Below are 21,679 nucleotides of genomic sequence, written 5' to 3'. Positions count from 1 at the left end.
ACGGAATGTTACTGACACATATCTATGTATAAGTTTTTTGAAACCAAGATGGCGAAGAACGGTTCCCTCTAGAGCAGAGCTCGGCAAGAAATGCACATTTTGCCCGATTTTCAGTTGACTCCACCTAGCGCTCGTCCCTTACCTCGACGTCCCGCGCGCAGCCTACGAGCCGCGCGAGGCTCAGGACCGTGTCACCTCGCGACTCGCGACCGTATCGTGTCACCGGTCACCGGACCTCGAATACATATTTTTAATAGAGTTGAGCAAAAATTCACTACCTGTGAATTAGTCACTGATAATAAAAATTCACGTTCACGACCTGTGAACAAATATGAAAATTCACTGTGAATAGTATGAATGAGACTTTTGGCTTTCCGCACTGTCGGGTAGTCACCAAATTACAAAATTATACATTAAAATGCGCAATTAAAGATTATTTGCAATGCAAAGTACAAATTAGAATCTAAGATTTATTAAATAAAAGTTTTATTTTACGTTTTTTATAATATATAATATATATTATAATATATAATATATAAGATTTATTAAATAAAAGTTTTAGTTTACGTTTTTTATAATATATAATATATATTATAAAAAACGTAAACTAAAACTTTTATTTAATAAATCTTAGATTCTAATTTGTATTTTGCATTGCAAATAATCTTTAATTGCGCATTTTAATGTATAACTTTTTAATTTGGTGACTACCCGACAGTGCGGAAAGCCAAAAGTCTCATTCACACTATTCACAGTGAATTTTCATATTTGTTCACAGGTCGTGAACGTGAATTTTTATTATCAGTGACTAATTCACAGGTAGTGAATTTTTGCTCAACTCTATTAAAAATATGTATTCGAGGTCCGGTGACCGGTGACACGATACGGTCGCGAGTCGCGAGGTGACACGGTCCTGAGCCTCGCGCGGCTCGTAGGCTGCGCGCGGGACGTCGAGGTAAGGGACGAGCGCTAGGCGGAGTCAACTGAAAATCGGGCGAAATGTGCATTTCTTGCCGAGCTCTGCTCTAGAGTCCAATATAAAGAGAGAAGCGACATTGATGTCCGAAGCTCTGATTGGTAATCTGATTGATACTTGATTGGCTAAACGAGCAGCCATAATGTAAACACAGCTGTTGCAGAATGATACTAATACGGTGTTTGATGACGTTAGAGCGGTCCCAAAATGGCGGTGAAGGACTCAATTGGATACTGAAGGTTGTGGTGGGGGTTCGATGTCGCTTCTCTCTTTATATAGGACTCTAGTTCCCTCTGCATGCCTGAGAGAACACCCCCTCTTGCCTAAAGTAGGGCTTTATGCTCCGTCCTTCTATTCCTAAGTTCGTGTTAAGAAAAGTGAGAAAGCCAGAGTGAGCTGGGAGTGTGGTAAAGGGGAAGGAAGGGAGGCAAAGCGCGCGTGAGTAAAGGCGCGTACGCACGGTAGTGCGTTCATAAACGCATTCCGTCCGGCTTGTCCAATTAGCAGACGCCATAAAGAAATAAAGAAAAGTAGAGCGGAAACCGAGCAGGAATAGGAAGAAGGATGGAGGAAGGCAAGAGTCGCGTAAATGAAAGAGGCGAAGAAAGAGGTAAGGGAGAGGTTGAAAAGAGGAGAATTAAAAGAATTGAGAGGTGGGGGAAGAGAAAGCAGTAGAAGTTTGGGAGTACTGGAATTATGGAAAAGGAAAAGGGATATGACAGAGGGGATGAATTTAAGAGAAGCAAAAAAACACTGAGAACGCCGCCAAGAAGGGGAGGAAGGGAGAGGGAGGGGGAGGTAATGTTGATGATGAGAAAGGTGAGAAGGTGGATGGAAGAGTGTAGTAAAAAATGGAAGAGGATGGAGGGTGTTTACGATAACCTAAGTTGAGTTGGTTTCCACTAGGGCCAAAAAATATTAAGCATGATTCTCTCTAGTACCTTTATGATTCATGACAACTCAACGCTGTATCGTATTGCCTGAGTTAAGTTAAACCTTGTGCTCAATCGGTAGACTGCGTAGAATAGTCGAAATATGAAACAATACGATTATAAGGCACGAATTAATTTTAAAAATAGAAACATCATGTATGCAAAATTAAATAAATGTTTTGAATATATTTCCAATTTAAAAAAAAACTCCATATGGAAACATGCTCATTAATTCTCGTAAAAACGCTAAATTTTTAGGTTCTTGTATTTCAATTAAATGTTTAATGGGATTATGCTTTGCGAAAAACCAAATTCTTTGTTATAATATATTTGCACTTTCAAATTAAGTCAAGATCATTTAAAACTTATGTTTAGTATTATAAGACAGCAGTCTAGATGCAATAATAACCCTATAGTTTAAAGCAATTTCAAAGTGCAATAAAAAAAATTTTGCTTCATATGGAATTAAAAGAAGATTCATCTGGAAACTGTATTTTATTATCAAATATAAATATATTACATTTTACTTTTTGATTAAATTTAATTACGACAGTAAATAAAACCTCCAATAATGAAAAATAGACATTAGTAACTGATGCATCAAATTGTGATAATAAAAACTAGAAATATATGATATTGCTTTGTATTGTAATAAAAATAACTCGCAGCTAATTAGGAAATGCTCCCGCAGTATTATTTCATACATATCAGGCATTGCAGTACGTTTTTTAACAAAAAAAAAATTTTGAACAATGTGTTGACGCTTTGACAGAACTCCAGCTAAATTCTTACGACCATGATTTGATTTCCATAAAAAATAAAGGAGGCTTATTATTTCCTTCAAAAGATGCAATATTTATATGTGAGGTTTATGAGAAACTTATACAAATAGCTATTCTGAAATTTCTACATAGTACATCGGCTGAGCACGAGGTCTAACTTAACTCAGGCAATACGATATAGCGTTGAGTTGTCATAAATCATAAAGGTACTAGAGAGAGTTACGCCCAACATTTTTCGGCCCTAGTGGAAACCAACTCAACTTGGGTTATCGTAAACACCCGGAGGAGAGCTTAACAGGCATTGTGAAAGAGTTAGAGGGGATGAGAAAGAGGGAAGAGGAGTGGAGGGTGGAAAGGAATAAGATGGAGAAAAGAATAAAAGATGTGAAAAAAAGTGGGAGAAAAGACTGAAAAAAACGAAGGGGGGAAGGGGATAGAGAAGTTAGAAAAAAGGGTCAACGAGCTAGAGAGTAGGGAAAGAGAAAAAGGAGAGGAAGGAGAGAGACGGGGAATGGAGGAGAGAATTAAGAAAATTGAAATGATTTGGGAGAGGAGAAAGAGACAGGAGAGAAAAAGGAAAGTGGTGTTGAAGGGATATATGGAAGATGGAAAAAAAATAGAGAATAAAATAAGGAAAATATTTAAAAAAATTGGGGCGAAAGTAGATAGAGGAAATAAAAAGGATCAAGGAAGGCAGAGAGGAATCGTTGAGAGAATGCCTCTGCAATCCCGGGGCGTCCCTCACGTCCCATGTAAAGGTGGATCACCATGGGGTTTTAGCCGGTAAGAGTCCGGCATAACCACCTCCCTTCCCCCCGGAAGGGAGGGGTATCCTATGAGGATTTCCCCATGTAAAAAAAAAAAAAAAAGGCAGAGAGGAATGGGGGGGAATGGCAGTAGTGAGATTGAAATTGGAGGTAGAAAAAGAGGAGGTTATGAGAAGAAATAAGGTGCTGAAAGAGGAAAAAATATGGATAGAGGATGATTTAAAATGGAAGGAGAGGCAAAGCAGATGGAAGATGAAGAAGGTGGCTAGAGCGGAGAAAGTAAGAGGGGCAAGGGTGTTGGTAGGGAATAATAAGGTGAGAATAGAAGGTGAATGGTGGTTTTGGGATGAAGAGGGGGAAACTTTGAAAGATAGATTGGGAAGGAAAAGAGACAGCGGAGTGATGAGGAATTCGGGGGAAGGGGAAAAAAGGGAGTAAATGGAAAAGAGCAAGGGGAAGAGGATAACGGGGAATGTTCAGTGGGAAATACTTAAATTTCACACACTGTATTTATTTAAATGTTTTATTTATAAGTGCACAGTTCAAATAATTAATACAATTCACACGTGTATTCCTCACGTACTGCGAAACGATTGGATGAGCACGCGTGTGTCCAGAAGGACGTATTCACCGCAACAACGCCGAGAGGCAGTAACCCTGAGCCCGTGAGGACGTCGCCGTGGAGCCACTGCCCTTGAGTCGCGGAATTGTAAATACGAAAATTTGTGAGCGTGTCTCTTTCTCGATCGCGGAGAATCACTCGCGTGCACGTCTTTATAATAACGTGTTTTTTCAGTCTCGGCAGCGTTAAGGGGCAGCCGCCCTGAGTCTACGAGGACGACGCCGTGGAGCGAAGCGACGCGATTACGCGACTATCCCGCGTCTTGATCAGTAATTGATTTTGACTCGTCTGCTCAGCTCTGCGGTCGAGGACGTAATGAATCCGAGACGCGGATTCGAGACAAAAAACTGATATTGGATTGCAATTATTTTTAATGAAAAGACGTGCGTTTGGCGACAAGGAATCCCGAGACGCACGTCTGCCTGGTAACAGGCAATCCCGAGGTGCAAATTCCTTGAATTGACCGAGACTCATCTTTTGTTTAAATCGCGCCGCGCTACCCGTCCATCGTTCACTCTCGTTGACACATGTATACATTCGCACACGTGTGTGCGAGTGCGTGCCTTGCTTATTATGTTTATGTTCGCATGTGTGTATGTGGGTGTCGTGCACGACGCGCCTGTGTAAATGTACGTTTGTACTTAACATACTCCCCCCGTTGAGAGGGTGATCCGATCAACTCTTTCGCACGAGTATGTTATCTGCAGATTAAATCGAATTGTTATAATATTGTTATTGATTAACAATTACGCATTTTCCCTGAACTGTTTCACGACAACGCCTAAGGGTTAATGCCCTGAGTCGATCCACAATAACATTCATGGGTTTTTGTAATGTATTGTGTTTACAAGGTTTTTTCGCATGTTATTAATATTTCGTCATGTACTTGCGCAATATCGTTACACGGCTATCGCTCAATTGGGAGTGAACATAATGCCCTCGCTGCATGCTTTATATTTCCGGTCGCAGTTTTTATCGTGGCGGCTCGTACTACTCCAGCATCACCCGGATGTACTTCTGAAATCCTGCCTAAGATCCATTGATTGCAAGGCAGATTCTTATCCTTGATGCATATGACAGTCCCCACTTCGAGTGTCGGTCCTTCTTTTGTCCATTTACTCCGGATTTGAAGTTCATTCAAGTATTCCAGGTTCTATCGAGCCGAAAAATCCTGTCGGACCTTTGAAATGTGTTGCCATACGGATAGTCGATTAGCTGGAACACATGATAAATCGCTTTCCGGAAGGGTGATTAGCAGCTTGCCGATTAAATAGTGAGCGGGAGTTAACACAAGCAAGTCATTCGGATCTGACGATAAAGCTGTGATCGGTCGCGAATTAAGAATACCCTCGACTTCGGTAGCAAATGTATTGAGCTCTTCAAATGTAAATAATGAATCTCCCACAACTCGTTTAAAATGGTGTTTGAAAAGTTTCACCATCGATTCCCAAATTCCACCGAAGTGTGGAGCTGCGGGAGGAATAAAATGGCAAGCAATTCGATGTTCGTTTATAAATTTGTTGATAAAGGTCTGATATTGTTCAGAATTGAATAATGCATATATTTCTTTTAATTGATTATTTGCTCCCACAAAATTACTGCCGTTGTCGGAGTGAATGTGGGCTGGCAGTCCTCGTCTCGCAACAAATCGTCGCAATGCTGCAATAAAACCCTCGGAAAACATATCGCTCACAACCTCGAGATGCACCGCCTTGACTGACATACATACGAATACACATACACAAACTTTAATTCGCGTTCGGTTCCTGAACTTCTTTTCTTTAATATAAAAGGGTCCACAGAAATCAATACCGGTGTTAGTGAAAGGTATTGCTTCCCGTACACGTGAAATCGAAAGATTTCCCATTTTATGCTCGATCGCTTGGGCATTGAATCGAAAACAACGCAAACAAGAACGTATAATTTTGCGTACCTGATTCCTACCGTCAAGTAACCAGAATTTCTGACGAACGAGATGTAATGTTGTTAATATGCCGGGATGATGATATTTTTCATGCGTTTCGCGAATGATATTATCGGTCAAACGATGTCAACTTGGGAGTAAAATTTGGTGTTTTTGTGTAAAGGACATATTTGAAACTTGAAGTCGTCCTCCGACTCTGATTAGACCGGCGTCGTCTAGAAATGGATTCAAATTTGCAATTCTACTTGTATGACTTAAACTTTTATTTTTTAATTTTGCGATTTCGTCAGCAAACCGGCTAATCTGTAGGCCCTTTAATATTCGAATTTCGGCCTTGTCTAATTCTTTTGCGTGTAATGGACCGGAATATTCCTTAGTAATCCGAAAACGAAGGCAATACGCTACAATTCTACATAATCTGTAATAGGATGAATATTTATTTAGCAAACTGAAATTGTTTAACTTTGTTGTTAAACAGATGTTCTTTTTTAGTTCCGGTATTTCGATTGTTTGTGTGACTTTGTTTGGCCACTTGATCTCATTCTTGACTAACCACAAAGGCCCGGAAAACCAAATTTTATTTTGTATAAACGCGCGCGGCAATTGACCTCTCGAAATCGCGTCCGCGGGGTTGTCCTCGGACCGAACGTGCCGCCATACGTGAGAACCGACGAGTTCCTGTATTTCTGCGACTCGATTTGCCACATACGTTTTGAGTAAGTAAGGCTGTGTTCTTATCCAATGCAACACAATCGTTGAATCGCACCAACAAATCATTTTGGCAGGGACAATGTTCAATGCTTTACTTACTTCACGATATAATCGCGCTAACAACAATGCGCCGCATAATTCGAGCCGCGGTATCGTAACGGTTTTCACGGCGCGACCCGAGACTTGGCGCACAATAATCTCGTAACTATATTTTTGTTTTTTCCGCGCGTCCGTACATACAAACACGTCCCGTAACCGACGTTACTCGCGTCGCAAAATCCGTGTATTTGCATTTCCTCATAGTCTTCTCCAAATAATTTGCGTTCGAAAAATACTTTATTGATTAAGTCTAATTGTCTAGCAAATTCTGCTCACGTGGTATAGATGTTCTGTGGGACGGACTCGTCCCAATGTAATTTACATCGCCATACATCTTGCATAAGTTTCTTTGCATATAATATCACGGGGCCTAATAAACCTAATGGATCGTATATTTTCGCGATTTCCAAAAGTATGTTTCGTTTAGTTATTTTTTCTGTAACTTTAATTGAATTTATTGAATAATGTAATTTATCTCCATCTGTACTCCACGCTATTCCCAATGTTTTAAAAAATCGACCTTCATCGAACGTAAACCTTGCGTGTAATGCACTGGTCGCCAGATCATCGATAATACGCTTATCATTCGAAGCCCATTGCCGAATAGAAAACCCGCCTCGAGCAAGCAACGCGATTATTTCGTCTCTAATTATTCGCGCTTCCTCGATGCTGTCGGCTCCGGATAACAAATCATCCACGTATAAATGAGATTTGATCACTCGCGCGGCGGTAGGAAATGCGTGCGCTTCATCGTCAACGAGTTGTTGAAGGACACGAATAGCAAGAAATGGCGAAGACGATACACCAAATGCAAGTTTATTAATTTGATACGTTTCCACATTATCGTTTTTACGCCAAAGAATCCGTTGATAACGCCGATCATTTTCGTGTAATAATACTTGCAAATACATCTTTTCGATGTCGGCGGTAATGACGTATTTGTATGTACGGAATCGAATTAAGTGCGAAAATAATTTATCTTGAATTGTTGGTCCGACCATTAATATGTCATTTAATGACAGGCCGTTCTTTGATTTCGCCGACGCAAACACTACTCGCAATTTAGTAGTGCTGCTGGTTTCTTTAATTACGGCATGGTGAGGCATGTAGTATCCGTCATTGCTCTTTCGTTAACGAGATATGCCCTAACTTCACGTGTTCTTCAATTACTCGCGTATACTCCTCTCGGAATGCCGAGTTCGCGTTGAATTTGCGTTCTAATGATGTTAAACGATTAAGTGCCAATGTTCACGATTCACCAATACGTTGATTTGTCCTGCAAAATGGTAAACTAACTGTGTACCGTCCTGTATTATCGCGAGAAACAGTCTTTATAAAATGTGCTTCGCATTCGATTTCCTCTTCGGAGTTTAATTTATCCTCCGCGATTTCTTCGATTGTCCAAAATTTTGTTAATTGGGTTTCTAAATTTGTTAAGTAGCATGCAAATTTCGAAGGGGCTTGCCAAGACGCTCCCCCGGCGACCACCCATCCAAGACGCGTCTTTTGCAAATATAAATCGTCCCCTTCGGGTGACAAATTAATTCGACCAACGGAAAGCATAGACAAAGTCGCGCCCGAACCGATCAACAAATCGACTGTACGTGGTATATGAAAATCAGGATCTGCTAATTTGATATTGGGAGGAATCTTTATCAAATCTCGCGGAAAAACCTCCAAGGGAATTAAATCCACGATAGCTGGTATTGTTAAGCATGTCAATTTTTTGGAAAAACTGTTTTGCATTGATTGTATAGTCACATGCACAAAACCCTTTGATTCAGGCTATCTATTGCACCGATGGATAAAGAATGTGCCATCACCGGGATGCCCAAGTATTTAACGAAAGACTCAGATATAAAATTTGCAGTGGCACACGTGTCTAAAAGAGCTCAACATTTAATTAAATTGTTTTCGCGGCCGCAGATATAAACTACAGCACTCGTTAATAATTGCGGTACAATTGCACGAGAAATCGTGGCTAAACTCGTGACTCTATTGTTCGTCGTATCGGTTAGTCAATTGGTTTTGTCATTAGACGTCTCGGTACTGGATGCGATTGTTTTGACTGGCTTTGATAATTTGTCAAGGTGGAGAAGCGAGTTGTGTCGTTTTTGACAGATTGTACAGTTAGAAAATTTGCACGGACTGTCGCGATGAGATCGAAGGCAATTGTAACACAACTTCGCATTCTTCGCTATTTCTATGCGCTTCGGCACAGGCAATTGTTTGAATGCATCGCACATGTATAGCGGGTGTCGTTTAATTTTACATACCACACAATTACGTGCCGAGTTGACTACGAACGCTCGATTTGACGGGTGTGTTCGCTTTCTTTTTATCGGGGGCTCGGCCGTGCCTTTATCTGATTCGCATAATTTCGTTCTTTCGCGCCTTGATGCACAGACCGCGGTTTTATATATAAATTCGTACAATTGATCTAAAGTCGGGAGTTCGTCTCGATCTAGCGTCGTCTCCCACTTATTCAATGTAGGTACTTTTCGGCAATTTACTCTCAAGCAAGTATAGGATCATTTCGGATCTGACCGATACGTATAACGCGGACAACGAAGCGAGATGTTGTTGAGTTTCATCCGCCAATTTAGATAAGCCGATCGTAGTTTCTTTATCTAATACTGGTAAATTTACAATGAGTGATAAATGCCGTTGAACTAAAATTCGTTTAACTTCATACGACCGCTCCAATAACCCATGCCTTTGCGTAACTTATTCCGTCTATTTCGAGTATTTTTACTTTATTAGCAGCTTCTCCCGTTAATGCTGATCTCAAATAATGTAATTTGTCGATGTCTGTCAAATCTGTTTGACCGCCGATCATGCTACGAAACGCATTTTTAAATGACAGCCAACTTTCAAATTTACCATCGAAAGTGGGCAGAGGCGCCTGAGGCAATTTGATTCGCCGTTTTTTCGTAATAGCTATGGAATCCGCGTTGTCACTTTGAGATTCATGATTCGATGTACCGGCATCCGAAGTATTCGCAACGTTCACGATGTTTCCGATTCTAGCCGCGAGATCATAATACCGATTTTGAATATTTAAATACTCGTCTCGATGAATATCACTCAGATCCAACATCGCGAGCTCGTCATTATACTCTTCAAACGCGTGAAACAAGTCCGTTAAACGGGCGATTCGGAGCTATAATGCAGCACCGTCAAATGCACCTTTGTCGAGGATACTCGATAGATTTGTAATCTGAGACTTCAGTGAAGTCCGTTTTTGCAAGAGGAATTTAATTCTATCAGGCATCGTTGCGGTCGAAATAAATTGAAATCGAATGACTTACTTTACATGTAAATACTCAATGCTTTTTGCTCCCGGGCCGGACTCCTCTGCTAGTGTGAGCCAGCCAACCAACGCCGTACTCGTCGTACTCGTCTGTCGAAGATTGACTTCTCTGAGGACGCTGCAACTCGCCGTATGAATCCGCCAACCACTTGGATATCTTGTTTGCACTTCGTATCGCAACTCAGAGTCCGCGATACCTCACAGGAGGCACCAAAAATGTTCAGTGGGAAATACTTAAATTTCACATACTGTATTTATTTAAATGTTTTATTTATAAGTGCACAGTTCAATTAAATTAATACAATTCACACGTATATTCACCACGTACTGCGAAACGATTGGATGAGCACGCGTGTGTCCAGAAGGACGTATTCACCGCGACAACGCCGAGAGGCAGTAATCCTGAGCCCGTGAGGACGTCGCCGTGGAGCCACTGCCTTGAGTCGCGGAATTGTGAATACGAAAATTTGTGAGCGTGTCTCTTTCTCGATCGCGGAGACTCACTCGCGTGCACGTCTTTATAATAACGCGTTTTTTCAGTCTCGGCAGCGTTAAGGGGCAGCCGCCCTGAGTCTACGAGGACGACGCCGTGGAGCGATGCGATGCGATTACGCGACTATCCCGCGTCTTGATCAGTAATTGATTTTGACTCGTCTGCTCAGCTCTGCGGTCGAGGACGTAATGAATCCGAGACGCGAATTCGAGACAAAAAACTGATATTGGATTGCAATTATTTTTAATGAAAAGACGTGCACTTGGCGACAAGAAATCCCAAGACGCACGTCTGCCTGGTAACAGGCATCCCGAGGTGCAAATTCCTTGAATTGACCGAGACTCATCTTTTGTTTTAATCGCACCGCGCTACCCGTCCATCGTCCACTCTCGTTGACACATGTATACATTCGCACACGTGTGTGCGAGTGCGTGTCTTACTTATTATATTTATGTTCGCATGTGTGTATGTGGGTGTCGTGCACGACGCGCCTGTGTAAATGTACGTTTGTACTTAACAGGGGAGGTAGGCAGGTTGAGAAAGAATGAGGAGAATATTGCGGAGAAGAGAGTAAAGGGAAAAAGGAGTGTTAGGGAAAAAGGAGGGCAAGGTAGGGAACGAGATAATGAGGAGATGAGGGTAAGGAAAATAGCTTTTTGGAACGTAGCAGGAGTAGGAAACAAGGATAGAGATTTTTGGAGGGGGATTGTGGAATGAGATGTGGTGATGTTAGCAGAAATGTGGATAGAGATAAAACACTGGGAAAAAGTGAAAGAAAGGTTACCAAGGGAATTTAAATGGAAAGTGAAATTGGCTAGAAGGAAAAATAGGAAAGGTAGGATAATGGGAAGGGAATGTTGATGGGAGTAAGGAAGAGGATAGAAGAGAAGAAGCAGGAAGAAATAGAGGGGATAATAACGAGGATAAGAATAAAGGGGGAGAGGTGAAGGATTATTGGGGTTTATATAAATGGAGACTTTGAGGAGAAGTGGGCTAGGATTAGGGATTGGGTGGAGAAGGGAAATGGAATGAGAACAATAATAGATGGGGACTTTAATACGAGGATGGGGGAGTTGAGAGAGGGAGAGAGGAAGGGAGAAAGTCGAAGGATAAAAAGATAAACAGGGAAAAGTGCTGGTTGAGAAAATTGAAGGAGATAGAATAGTTTATATATAATGGGTGCGGTAAAGGAGATAGGGAAGGGATGTGGACGTACGCAGGGGCAAAAGGGGAATCGGTACTAGACTACGTGATAAAAGATGGGGAAGTATGGGATAGAGTGTTAAGGGTGGAAGTGGCGGAGAAGGTGGACTTGGACCACATCCCAATGGTGATTTCAGTTAAAAGGGAGGGTAAAGGGGTGAACGGGGGAGATCAAAGAGTAAAGAGATGGGAGTGGACAAAAGTAGGAAAAGAGGGCGGATCCCGATAGCGCACGGGACCGATAGTCCACCACCACTCACAGTGGCCGATGCCTAGAGTTGGTTTTTCCGTTGGTTGGGTTAGATAAGTCAAGATGATTAGTTGGTGGGCTATCGCACCGTGCGCTATTGGATCCCATCCAGGAAAGGAGTTATTTAGGGAAACGATGGAGAGAGCTCTGGAGAGAAGAGAGGAGGAGTGAGAGAGGGTGGGGTGGGAGGTGTTGAGGAGGAAAGTAAGACAACATTCTTGTTTGGTATACTTGCTTTCTGCAGTGATTGCAATATTTCTCCACTGTGTTCACACGTCTTTCTGGTTTTGGCAGAAAGAAACAATTTGCGTAGGAACTGCTTCGGCAGTCTTGATCGTAATGCCCAGTTTTTCCACATTTTTTACATTATATTGCGGGCTGATAGGAAATTCGTTTCGGCGGCTCGTATTTATTTTTTCCTGTAAACGGGTTGTGGCGATTATTGGGGTTTCTAACTTTTTTCTCTGCTATGGCGCCTGTTATTGCCTCTGCCAAGGATGTATAGCGCTGGGAGCGCACGAGTAACTTGATGTCTTCGTGTAGCCGGCGGTTTGATAATTGTGAAGGGCCAGCTCTTTAATATTTTCTAGTATCGTTTTTGCTGAACGGTGTGTTCTTTCCCTTCTTCCATGGACTCAAATAACTCTATTGCTAGTTGGTCCACGCGACGGCCAAAATCTTGGGCGCTTTCATTGTGCCGTTGCTTTAGCGAGTTGAATTCTATTTGGAGGTGGGCTGTACTCCGTTTTCCGAGGTATTCTTGTTCAAGTTCTCGTTTAAGTTGATTGAAACTATGAATTTCACGCGTTTGAAAGTCGGTCATTGCTTTGTCTTTGAACTTGGTGCATAAAATGGCTTCCAGTAACGTATGCTTCTCGGCGAAATGTATATTTTTTATGGCGTAAGTGCTCGCGTTTATAAATTCTTTTACGTGATTTCGCTTGGTACCATCTATTTCGGGTATCATGTTTCTAGCGTCTTTAAGCGGCAAAAAGATGACTGTGGACGTTGGTTCCTTATATCCTGCGAATACGGGTCGTGCAAATTGTCGAATACGTGTTCGTGGAAGCTTAATCGGCGGGTCGTGGTAATTCGTGAAATGCGAGCTTGAGCCTCATTTTCATCTATCCGTATTTGTAATCTTCGTATCTCGCGCATGATAACTTGTAGTCAAGTTTGCCTCTGGGTCGGCACCCAGGGGGTCTGGTATTAGTTGCGTTTCACGAGTTGTTACGGCGTTTGACGGGCCAAGATTACTTGGTCCCGCGGCCGTTCCGGCGGGAGAGCATGCCATTCGGAAGTTGGCATTAAATGGTAGTTCCGTTTTCGTTGCGTTAGTATTGTCGTTGTCCATTAGAAGTTGAGCAATCGGATTAAAGTGGCGTTCGGTAATCACGCGGGTTGAGTCGTACTTGACGGAGTCGGTTAGCGCTTTATCTGCGTCGCGGTGCGTTTGTCTAAGCGCGTTTTCCTCTACTCCACTCGTGTTAGGTGAGTCAAATAGTTCGGTTCCCTTCGTGGTTAGTGAGTCGCTTTTCTCATCTGACATTTGCGGGAAAAGGAGAGTGATAGTGACTTACAGTACGATGAGAATGACTGCTCGCATATTGTCGTTTCGGTCTGCGCTGCGTAATCTGATACTCAGCGGTTTATCAGCAGGGCAGTAGGTCAGCGTTGGCCTTGTCAACTCTGCAGGTCGTTGGCTCGTTGACTCAGCGTTTTAGCGGCACGACGGCTCGGTGGCTTGGCGGCTCGGTAACTCGTTGTTCAATGGATCTGCGACTCGATGGCTCGTGGCTTGATTGCTTTGTGGCCTTATGGCTCGATGGCTTTGTGGTTCTGCGGCTCAATGGCTCGATGGCTTTGTGGCTCTGTGACTCTGTAGCTTAATGGCTCGATGGCCATGTGGCTCTATGGCTCGATGGCTCTGTGGGTTTTTGGCGATACGTAGATGGATCTTGGGTTCTGGCAAGGGTATCTCGCCCTGGCTTGCCCTTTATCTTCCTTATCTCTCGGGCTTACTTCTTTTCCGTGGTTTTGGGATAGATCCCGCTTCTGACACCAGGTTTGTTATGCGGCAAACGCACGAGGTAAGCCTAAGCTCGCGGACACCAAGGATCTCGAGGTCCGGTGGACAGGATTAAGAATGACAGAGTCCGATGACTTCAAATAATAAATATAATTGCCTTACGGTTGGTTACAGCGTAGTTACACTTAGATGTAGCTTCTGGTACGACGAGACACACTATTGCACGAGCGACTTCATTGATTACTCTTCGTCGCTTGATCGCTTCGGCGGTGCTTTTGTACAGAGGTGATTGCGCTAAGCCGTTGCTTAGCGCAATCGTTCGTCAGCATTTTCATGACATGGTTAATCTAAGTAGTCCGCGGGTTTTGGGGATTTCGAGCTCCGTGTTGCGAAAATGCTTTACATTCGTTGCATGGTAACCTCATTTGGTTGTCATGCCTCGCGTATTGCTTAATTATAACATTTTTGTGGCATGGTAATCTCATTTGGTTGTCATGCCTCGCGTTATTGCTTAACTATTTCACAAGCTGATGTGTATTTAATATTACATTAAGAAATTGAATTTTAGAAATTGATAAAGAAGCGAAAGCAGCACCTATGAAATTAAATCAAATCGAATCGAATCTTTGAAATCGAATTGAATCAAATTAAAAATTTTCACATCAAATCAAATTTTTCCAAATTTCTATTACATACAAATTTAAATAATGTAATAAAGTGTTTTCAATGACATTGTAGAGTTTCAACAGACGAGAAGATTATTAGCAAGAATTTTAGAAATTACAAAAAATAATGTGCTGAGTAAAAATTTTTAACAGGTATTGGATAATAAGTATAAAGGTAAATTGAGAATTAAACATTAAATACATATACAAATTACAATGTCATTGTTCAAGTATTTTAACACACTTTAAATAATAGAAAAATATAACAGCAATTTTTAATTTTGATAGAGCGATTCAATATTCAATAAAATCATTAAACAAAACTATAAAATACTGAAATTTTACAAAAATGATTGTTCATCATGTACACAAGTTTTTAAATATTTTATAAGATTTATTATACAAATGACAAAAAAGTTTTGGAAATGAATGAAGCAATATTTACAAAAAAAATTGTTAACCAAATAAATTATTATATATTATATAAGTATTATATAAGTTCAATATTGTAGCCACGCCTCCATTTCCCAAACTACACTGCTTTTATAATTGTCACCGGCGGTAAAATGTAAGAACTGATTTGCATAAATTATATAACGGGCAATAACAAAAATTTATTTAATAATTAACACAAAGAACCACTTCTCCGGTCAACGGATTAGATCGCATGAATGAGAAGAACGTCAATACGCACAAATTTTCAAACGCGCGTATAAATCCGGTACGGGTTTAAAAGTCTCTTGTTTGCTTCTAAAGAAAGCAAGTTGTATTTGAGCATCAGAACGAACGCGTACTTCTCGAAAATTTATATCCTATTCACTGAGAGAAAACTCCTCGATCGCGTATTTGGGCAGCATATTTAAGAGAGCGTAGCGTGCTTACCCAGTATCGTATACGTAAATACGGCATGTTGGACCTAGGATTAGAAAATTGAGCAGATGAAGTACATTTCACTCTATATTTCAATGTGATATTAAATCGAAATAGTAATATATTTAAATTACACACTTCCCTTAAAGATATTGAACCGTTCGACGATATTATTTTGTGAATCAATAACAGCAATAATCACGAAATCTTTTAATGCTACCTACATGAATTCATTACGAGTCTGCATGAGTCTGAGTGAGCAGTAAAGAAGAGGGTTTATCAATTTCTGTAGGCAGAGCCAGCGCAAAACGAATAAGTTTTTGTCTGGGTCAAGAAGTTCTTTCTCAGTGAGTAGGTTATCGATTGTCACATTTGCACTTCTTATAATTAAGAAATGTTTAAATCTCTTCAACTTAAGCCTGCCGCAGACGATGCATTTTTTCTTACTAGATTGCTTGCTTGCTCCCCTCTGCTGGCAATCTTGCTGGTTGATGTACTGGAAATGTATAGCCTACTGGCCACGCTGCTGGCTCGTTTGCTGGATTTTCGTAATAGATCAGGTGTTATCAGGTTTCTTACTTGATTTTGTACTGGTTTATTGTGAGAGCCAATTAGGACGTAGTCTGTATAGGTTATATTGGGTTATACCAGATTATACGATCGAAATGTCGTCTTTACATCAAAGTTTAAGTGGATTCACTTCAAATTTTTCAATAATTAAAAATAATCCAATTTTATAACGATGCACCACTGTTGCAATAATTTCATTTATTTCATCCATATTTATTCTGTCAAATAAATTTCAGTTGTTCAGCCTGCACGAAAACTGGCGCACCGTATGAAACCACAGCCAGCAGCACTGCAAGTATTGCTGCCCGTGCGGTAGCAAGCAAGAAAATCCAGTTAGAAATCCTAGGAAAAACGCATCATCTGCAGCAGGCTTTAGTTTCAACTAGTTTAGGATCGTTATCAGGATGCTTACTATGTGATTAACTAACAAGGGGAGGATTCATCAATGATCGCCGATTTTAATAAAATTTTATGAGTGTGCAGTATTCACTCACACCTTTATTGTAATAAAGACGTTTGTTGCGAAACTTAGGCATTCTCGAGAAAATGACGATTAAATATTTTCAGCATCTATAAGTACCGTTACAGAAGAATGATTCACAAGTAAGCGGTGTGGCGTAGGGCATTACGATGTCGATTGGTACGCTTGGGATCCCAAGTTCGATCCCCGTAGATGCGTTTCTTTTTATCTTATATTTTTTAATTGTATTATATAATTTTTAAACCGTTTTTAATTATTTAATATAAAATGTTATTTTTTAAAAATGAAGGAATTTAAAAATGCTTTTTTATTATTAATTAAATTAAAATTCCTCATAAACACGAAAAATATATAATACAAGAATAAAAGACCTGAAAAATAAGAACAAAAAATATATTTACAATAAAAGTTTACAATGATTGTTTTACAATTTTAAACAAGGAGTTTCGTATATAAGCTAACATAAAATCTAAAAAAAAGAAAAAAAACTATAACAAAACCGTTTTACCTGGAGACCGTTATAGGTATGATGATTAATAGAACCTTTTATTTTGACGTTTTTAAAACAGTCATTGCAAATTTTTATTGCAAATATATTTTTGTGTGTTCATGAAAAATTTTAATTTAATTAATAATAAGAAAACATTTTTAAATTCTCTCATTTTTAAAAAATAACATTTTAAATTAAATAACTAAAAACGGTTTAAAAATTATATATAACAATTGAAAAATATAAGATAAAAAAAATCGTATCCGCGGAAATCAAACCTGGGATTCCAAGTGTACCAGTCGACATCCTATGCCACGCCGCTTACTTGAGAATCATTCTTCTGTAACGGTACTTATAGATGCTGGAAATATTTAATCGTCATTTTTTCGAGAATGCCAAAGTTTCGCAACAAACGGCTTTACTACAATAAAGATGTAAGTGAATACTGCACACACATAAAATTTTATTAAATTTTCGGCGAGATCATTGTTGGATGCTCTCCTTGTAAGCACGGGAAAATGCATATAGTCAATCTGGACCTAATTGATCATCGAACATAATCACGCACATGCGAGTAAGTCAGAAAAACTAAAGCAAACCAGAAGTCTTTGTCCAAACAGAACTTCTCGCTATTTCGAATGTTCGAAATGAAATTGCTAGCGCATTAAGAATATGTGGAATTTTCAAATAAATGTAAATAAATAAGTGAAAAAGTTAATTTTTTTGTAAATTTCTCTTAAAATAAAACAAAAATGAGCTAATTTCTAAAGAACTTTTTTTCTTTTACAAATTTATCAATTTCCATACGTTCCTGTTTAAATTCGCAACACTTTATATATATGTCTTATTACATAGTATAATAAAAAACTATTCCTTTTATTATCTTGGGGCCATTTCATTTTGAAAATGAGCGATGGCATCTTGTATAGTCGCAAAGATTTTCAACGACATCATCCCATATATATACAAATCACATTTCTTGATTGTTTCGAAAATAGGACTAGGACAATTGACGAAGCAAAAGTCAATATTTACCCGCGCAAACTCCTCTACGATCGTATGCAATACCTGAACGCTACTAGGATCGATGTAACTCAATGCACTCATATCCATTATTATACATTGCAATTCGCACATCTCTTTGAAGTTGTTTTCTTCCAAGAAGTGACCCTCCTCAGCCAATTTTTTTCTATGCTTGATAACCTTTTGGGGACACACTCCTACGAGTCTGTACACGATGGACTTGAAATAACTATTATTGGCAAAATTCAAACTCCCGCAATAGTGAAATATTTTTATTCCGCGTATTTCCATCGCCTGAAAATGAGGATCAATATAAAAATTGATTAATAGTTCATCAGGATTATTAACGTAAAAAACCAAGAAGATTTGAACTTTAAGGAAATTTCCTTTTTAAATAAAATTACAGATAATGAGAAAAAGGAAGTGCGAGTCAAACGCGGACGTTGGTGCGTCAATAATAAGTACAAATATATTTACTGAGTAGTCAATACATCAATAGCGCAAAAACGTAAATAAGATTCAAACGCGTTTTGACTTTATTTAAAGTCATTATCAACGGAGGTTAGTATTTAAATTAATATGCTAATATAACAATATAACGTAGTAACAATAAACATTGTGAAAAACTTCTTCAATTGACCAAGCACTGATTGTATGCGACAAACAGAGCGAGAATATGGCAGGCTGTATGGTCCATAACAATCAATGTTCCAACAAAGTTGATAAGCCCGGTGGACATGAGATATGTTGTAAGCAATAACGAACAGTAGAAGTTACAACATAAAAAATAAAATAGAAATGTCACAAACTCACCAGCACTGCCACATAATGCTCTTTAACAAAGTGTTGACGTCAAATCGTAAATTAACACCGTTAATTAAAAACTTAAAAAGTCAAACGTAGCATTAATAATAAATTAATTGAATAATCAATAAGGAAGCACAAAACAGTGTAATAGATGTCATATTAATAAAGTGGTACGGTAATAATCAGTGTTTTATCGTCAACGGTACAAGCACAATCGAGAGCGAAATCATTGCCGACGTACAAGAGAGGTCAAAATAACAGTTATAATTTGTCTAAAATCACAGTGTAGGCATGGTTTAAAACATCGGTATCTGTTTGTAAATTCAAACTCTTATTCTGAGACTTAATGTGTAGCATCTTAGAAGTAAAACGTTTAAAAATGTTTCTCTCAACATCAAGAATTCGTATATTATTCCAATCGAACTCATGATTCTAATACAGCCTATAGTCAGTAATAACAGAATTCGTTGTTGCATTCCTGTGTCTATGTTGATGGTGTTCTGAAACTCTCGTGTTTAATTGTTTCCCTGTCTGACACACATAAGAGGCGTCACAATCTTTACACAAAATTTTATAAACAACGTTTCTTTTGGAAGTATTCTGGAGAAGGTCTTTATGAACTTTAATGAAACTTCCGAGTTTATTGATACTGTAAAACGCTAAACTAGAGTCAATGTCTTTAATAGTGCCCCTGAATTTGTTGGATACAGAATCAATAAAAGGGATCGTAAACCAATTTTATATCTGTTCAGAATTAGAATTATTGGTGGAATCTTTGTGTTTAGTATTAAGATTGTAAACCAAACTTTTCAATTTTGATCTTATAGTTTTGAAAATAAATTTTAGTGGATAGTCATTGTTTAATCAAATATTCACAGTTGATTTTAGATTTCTCTGTTGGAAGTCAGGGTGTGATAAGAAAAAAGCTCCTATCGATCATATCCATAACACCTCTCTTTTGTGAAAGAAGATGCTGAGACAAAAAATTCAAATATCTCCCTGAAAAAGTAGGCTTATGGAACCAGTCAAATTTAATCTTTTTGTTGTAAATTAGAATTGTAGTGTCCAAAAAATTAATTTTATTGCCACCAACTTCAATAGTGAACTTAAGTCTTGAATGAATCGTATTAAATCTGTTCAGTAACATGTCAATGTATGACGGTAGTACCGCTGTTACAATATCATTTACGTAATGGTAATGAAAAGCGATGGGAAAATCAATTGTCTCGAGCATCTCACCCTCCAAATCGTGCATAACTAGATCGGCAATGATTTGAATACTAACCTCCGTTGATTATGACTTCAAATAAAGTCAAAACGCGTCCGAATCTTATTTACGTTTTTGCGCTTTCAATGTATTGACTGCTCAGTAAATATATTTGCACTTATTATTGACACACCAACATCCGCGTTTGATTCGCACTTCCTTTATCTCATTATCTAATTTTAATATTGTAAAAGTTTGTTTTCTTTGTTTTGAATTTTGTTTTCTTTTTTAATTAATATTTAGAATAAGGTCGCAATTTGTATATTATTTTTATTGTAACTTTTTAACAATGGGTATTTTTCTGAATATAATATTATAAATTTAAATATTATAAAATTTAGAAACGTTTAAATATTATACTCAGAGACTTACGATCAGCAATAATTCAAAAAGATTACAGCTATTTCAATAACCTTTTAGTAATAGTAATAATTCAGAAAAATTTCATATTTTTTTTAGTAACTTTCAGTAATTTTTCTGCAAGCATAAGAATTGTACATATTTTGCTATTAGAAATATCTTAGAAATGTTATAAACATATTTCGCAACCTTTATGAAATATTTCATTTTTTCAGTTGAAAGATTTGAGACATCTTTGAAAAATTTAGATCCTGTATAAATACATTCTCATATAACAAGCAAGTTTTTATTAAAAAACTCAGTGACCGTAAAAGACAATACACCATTCTAGACTGACTTTATTTGAATTCTGTATTTTCAATCAGTTAGATCCATATTTTGAGACCACAGATTATTATGTGTTATTCAATTAGTATTTCTTTTTTTTAGTACTTTTTCAAACATAATATTCAAAACTTAACGAACCTTTCTTTGGCAAGTGCATAATTAAGAAACATTAAAATATGTATAATAAAATGAAAAAGTAGTAATTTTGGTATTTACGTCGCAGAAATACAAAATATATTGGTAAGAGGAGTGAGAATAATTCACACAAAACCATTTTGTTATGTATCTTTATGATATAATATTACTCATATAGCACATTGCCGTCTTTGTTGTCGTTTTGACACCAAAATGACACCAAAATTATCACTTGACATCAATTTTATGTCAAATTGATATCAAATGACAATTTCGGTATCATTTTGGTATCAAAACGACAACAAAGACGATAATGTGCTATCTGGGTAGTACTGTTTGATTTTAGTTTTTTACTGTTGATATTAACGAAACCATACTGACAATGAGAGGTTACTCTCTGCTCTTTATCGATTTTGATAAAATTACAGCGATGTTAAAGGAATTTATCAAGTGAATACTTTTACAGTTGTTTCTTTCAAATAAGCCTTAGAAGCTGAACGAGTAATTATAAATACATACCCAGGGAGAAATGATAAGTCGAACGACATCAATTTGACATCGATGGCGTCTATAATGTTTCCAA

At 38.5% G+C, this 21,679-nt stretch overlaps 2 protein-coding genes across 10 annotated transcripts in view; both read right to left on the bottom strand.

Moving 5' to 3' along the window:
• Positions 1 to 7,085: 7,085 nt before the first annotated feature.
• Positions 7,086 to 7,919, bottom strand: LOC120357605. The gene has a single exon (XM_039448446.1). It carries the CDS (start codon positions 7,917 to 7,919, stop codon positions 7,086 to 7,088), a length of 834 nt encoding a protein of 277 aa, XP_039304380.1.
• A 10,044-nt stretch (positions 7,920 to 17,963) lies between these two features.
• Positions 17,964 to 21,679, bottom strand: part of LOC105204129 (solute carrier family 26 member 6) — a 97,552-nt gene continuing 93,836 nt past the window's right edge. For 6 of the 9 annotated variants that reach the window (XM_026140349.2, XM_039448569.1, XM_039448573.1 and 3 more), the window contains one exon: positions 17,964 to 18,494. In XM_026140349.2, coding sequence (XP_025996134.1) covers positions 18,057 to 18,494 — 438 coding nt within the window. In that variant the 3' untranslated portion in view covers positions 17,964 to 18,056. The remainder of the gene's footprint in view (positions 18,495 to 21,679) is intronic. The other 3 variants (XM_026140351.2, XM_026140350.2, XM_039448568.1) reach the window with 1 other exon arrangement.

This window comes from Solenopsis invicta, chromosome 4, assembly GCF_016802725.1.
Source record: "Solenopsis invicta isolate M01_SB chromosome 4, UNIL_Sinv_3.0, whole genome shotgun sequence".
In the NCBI taxonomy this organism is placed as follows: domain Eukaryota; kingdom Metazoa; phylum Arthropoda; class Insecta; order Hymenoptera; family Formicidae; genus Solenopsis; species Solenopsis invicta.
The sequence above is the reverse complement of the archived record's forward strand: the minus strand, read 5'-3'. Positions and strand labels throughout refer to the sequence as shown.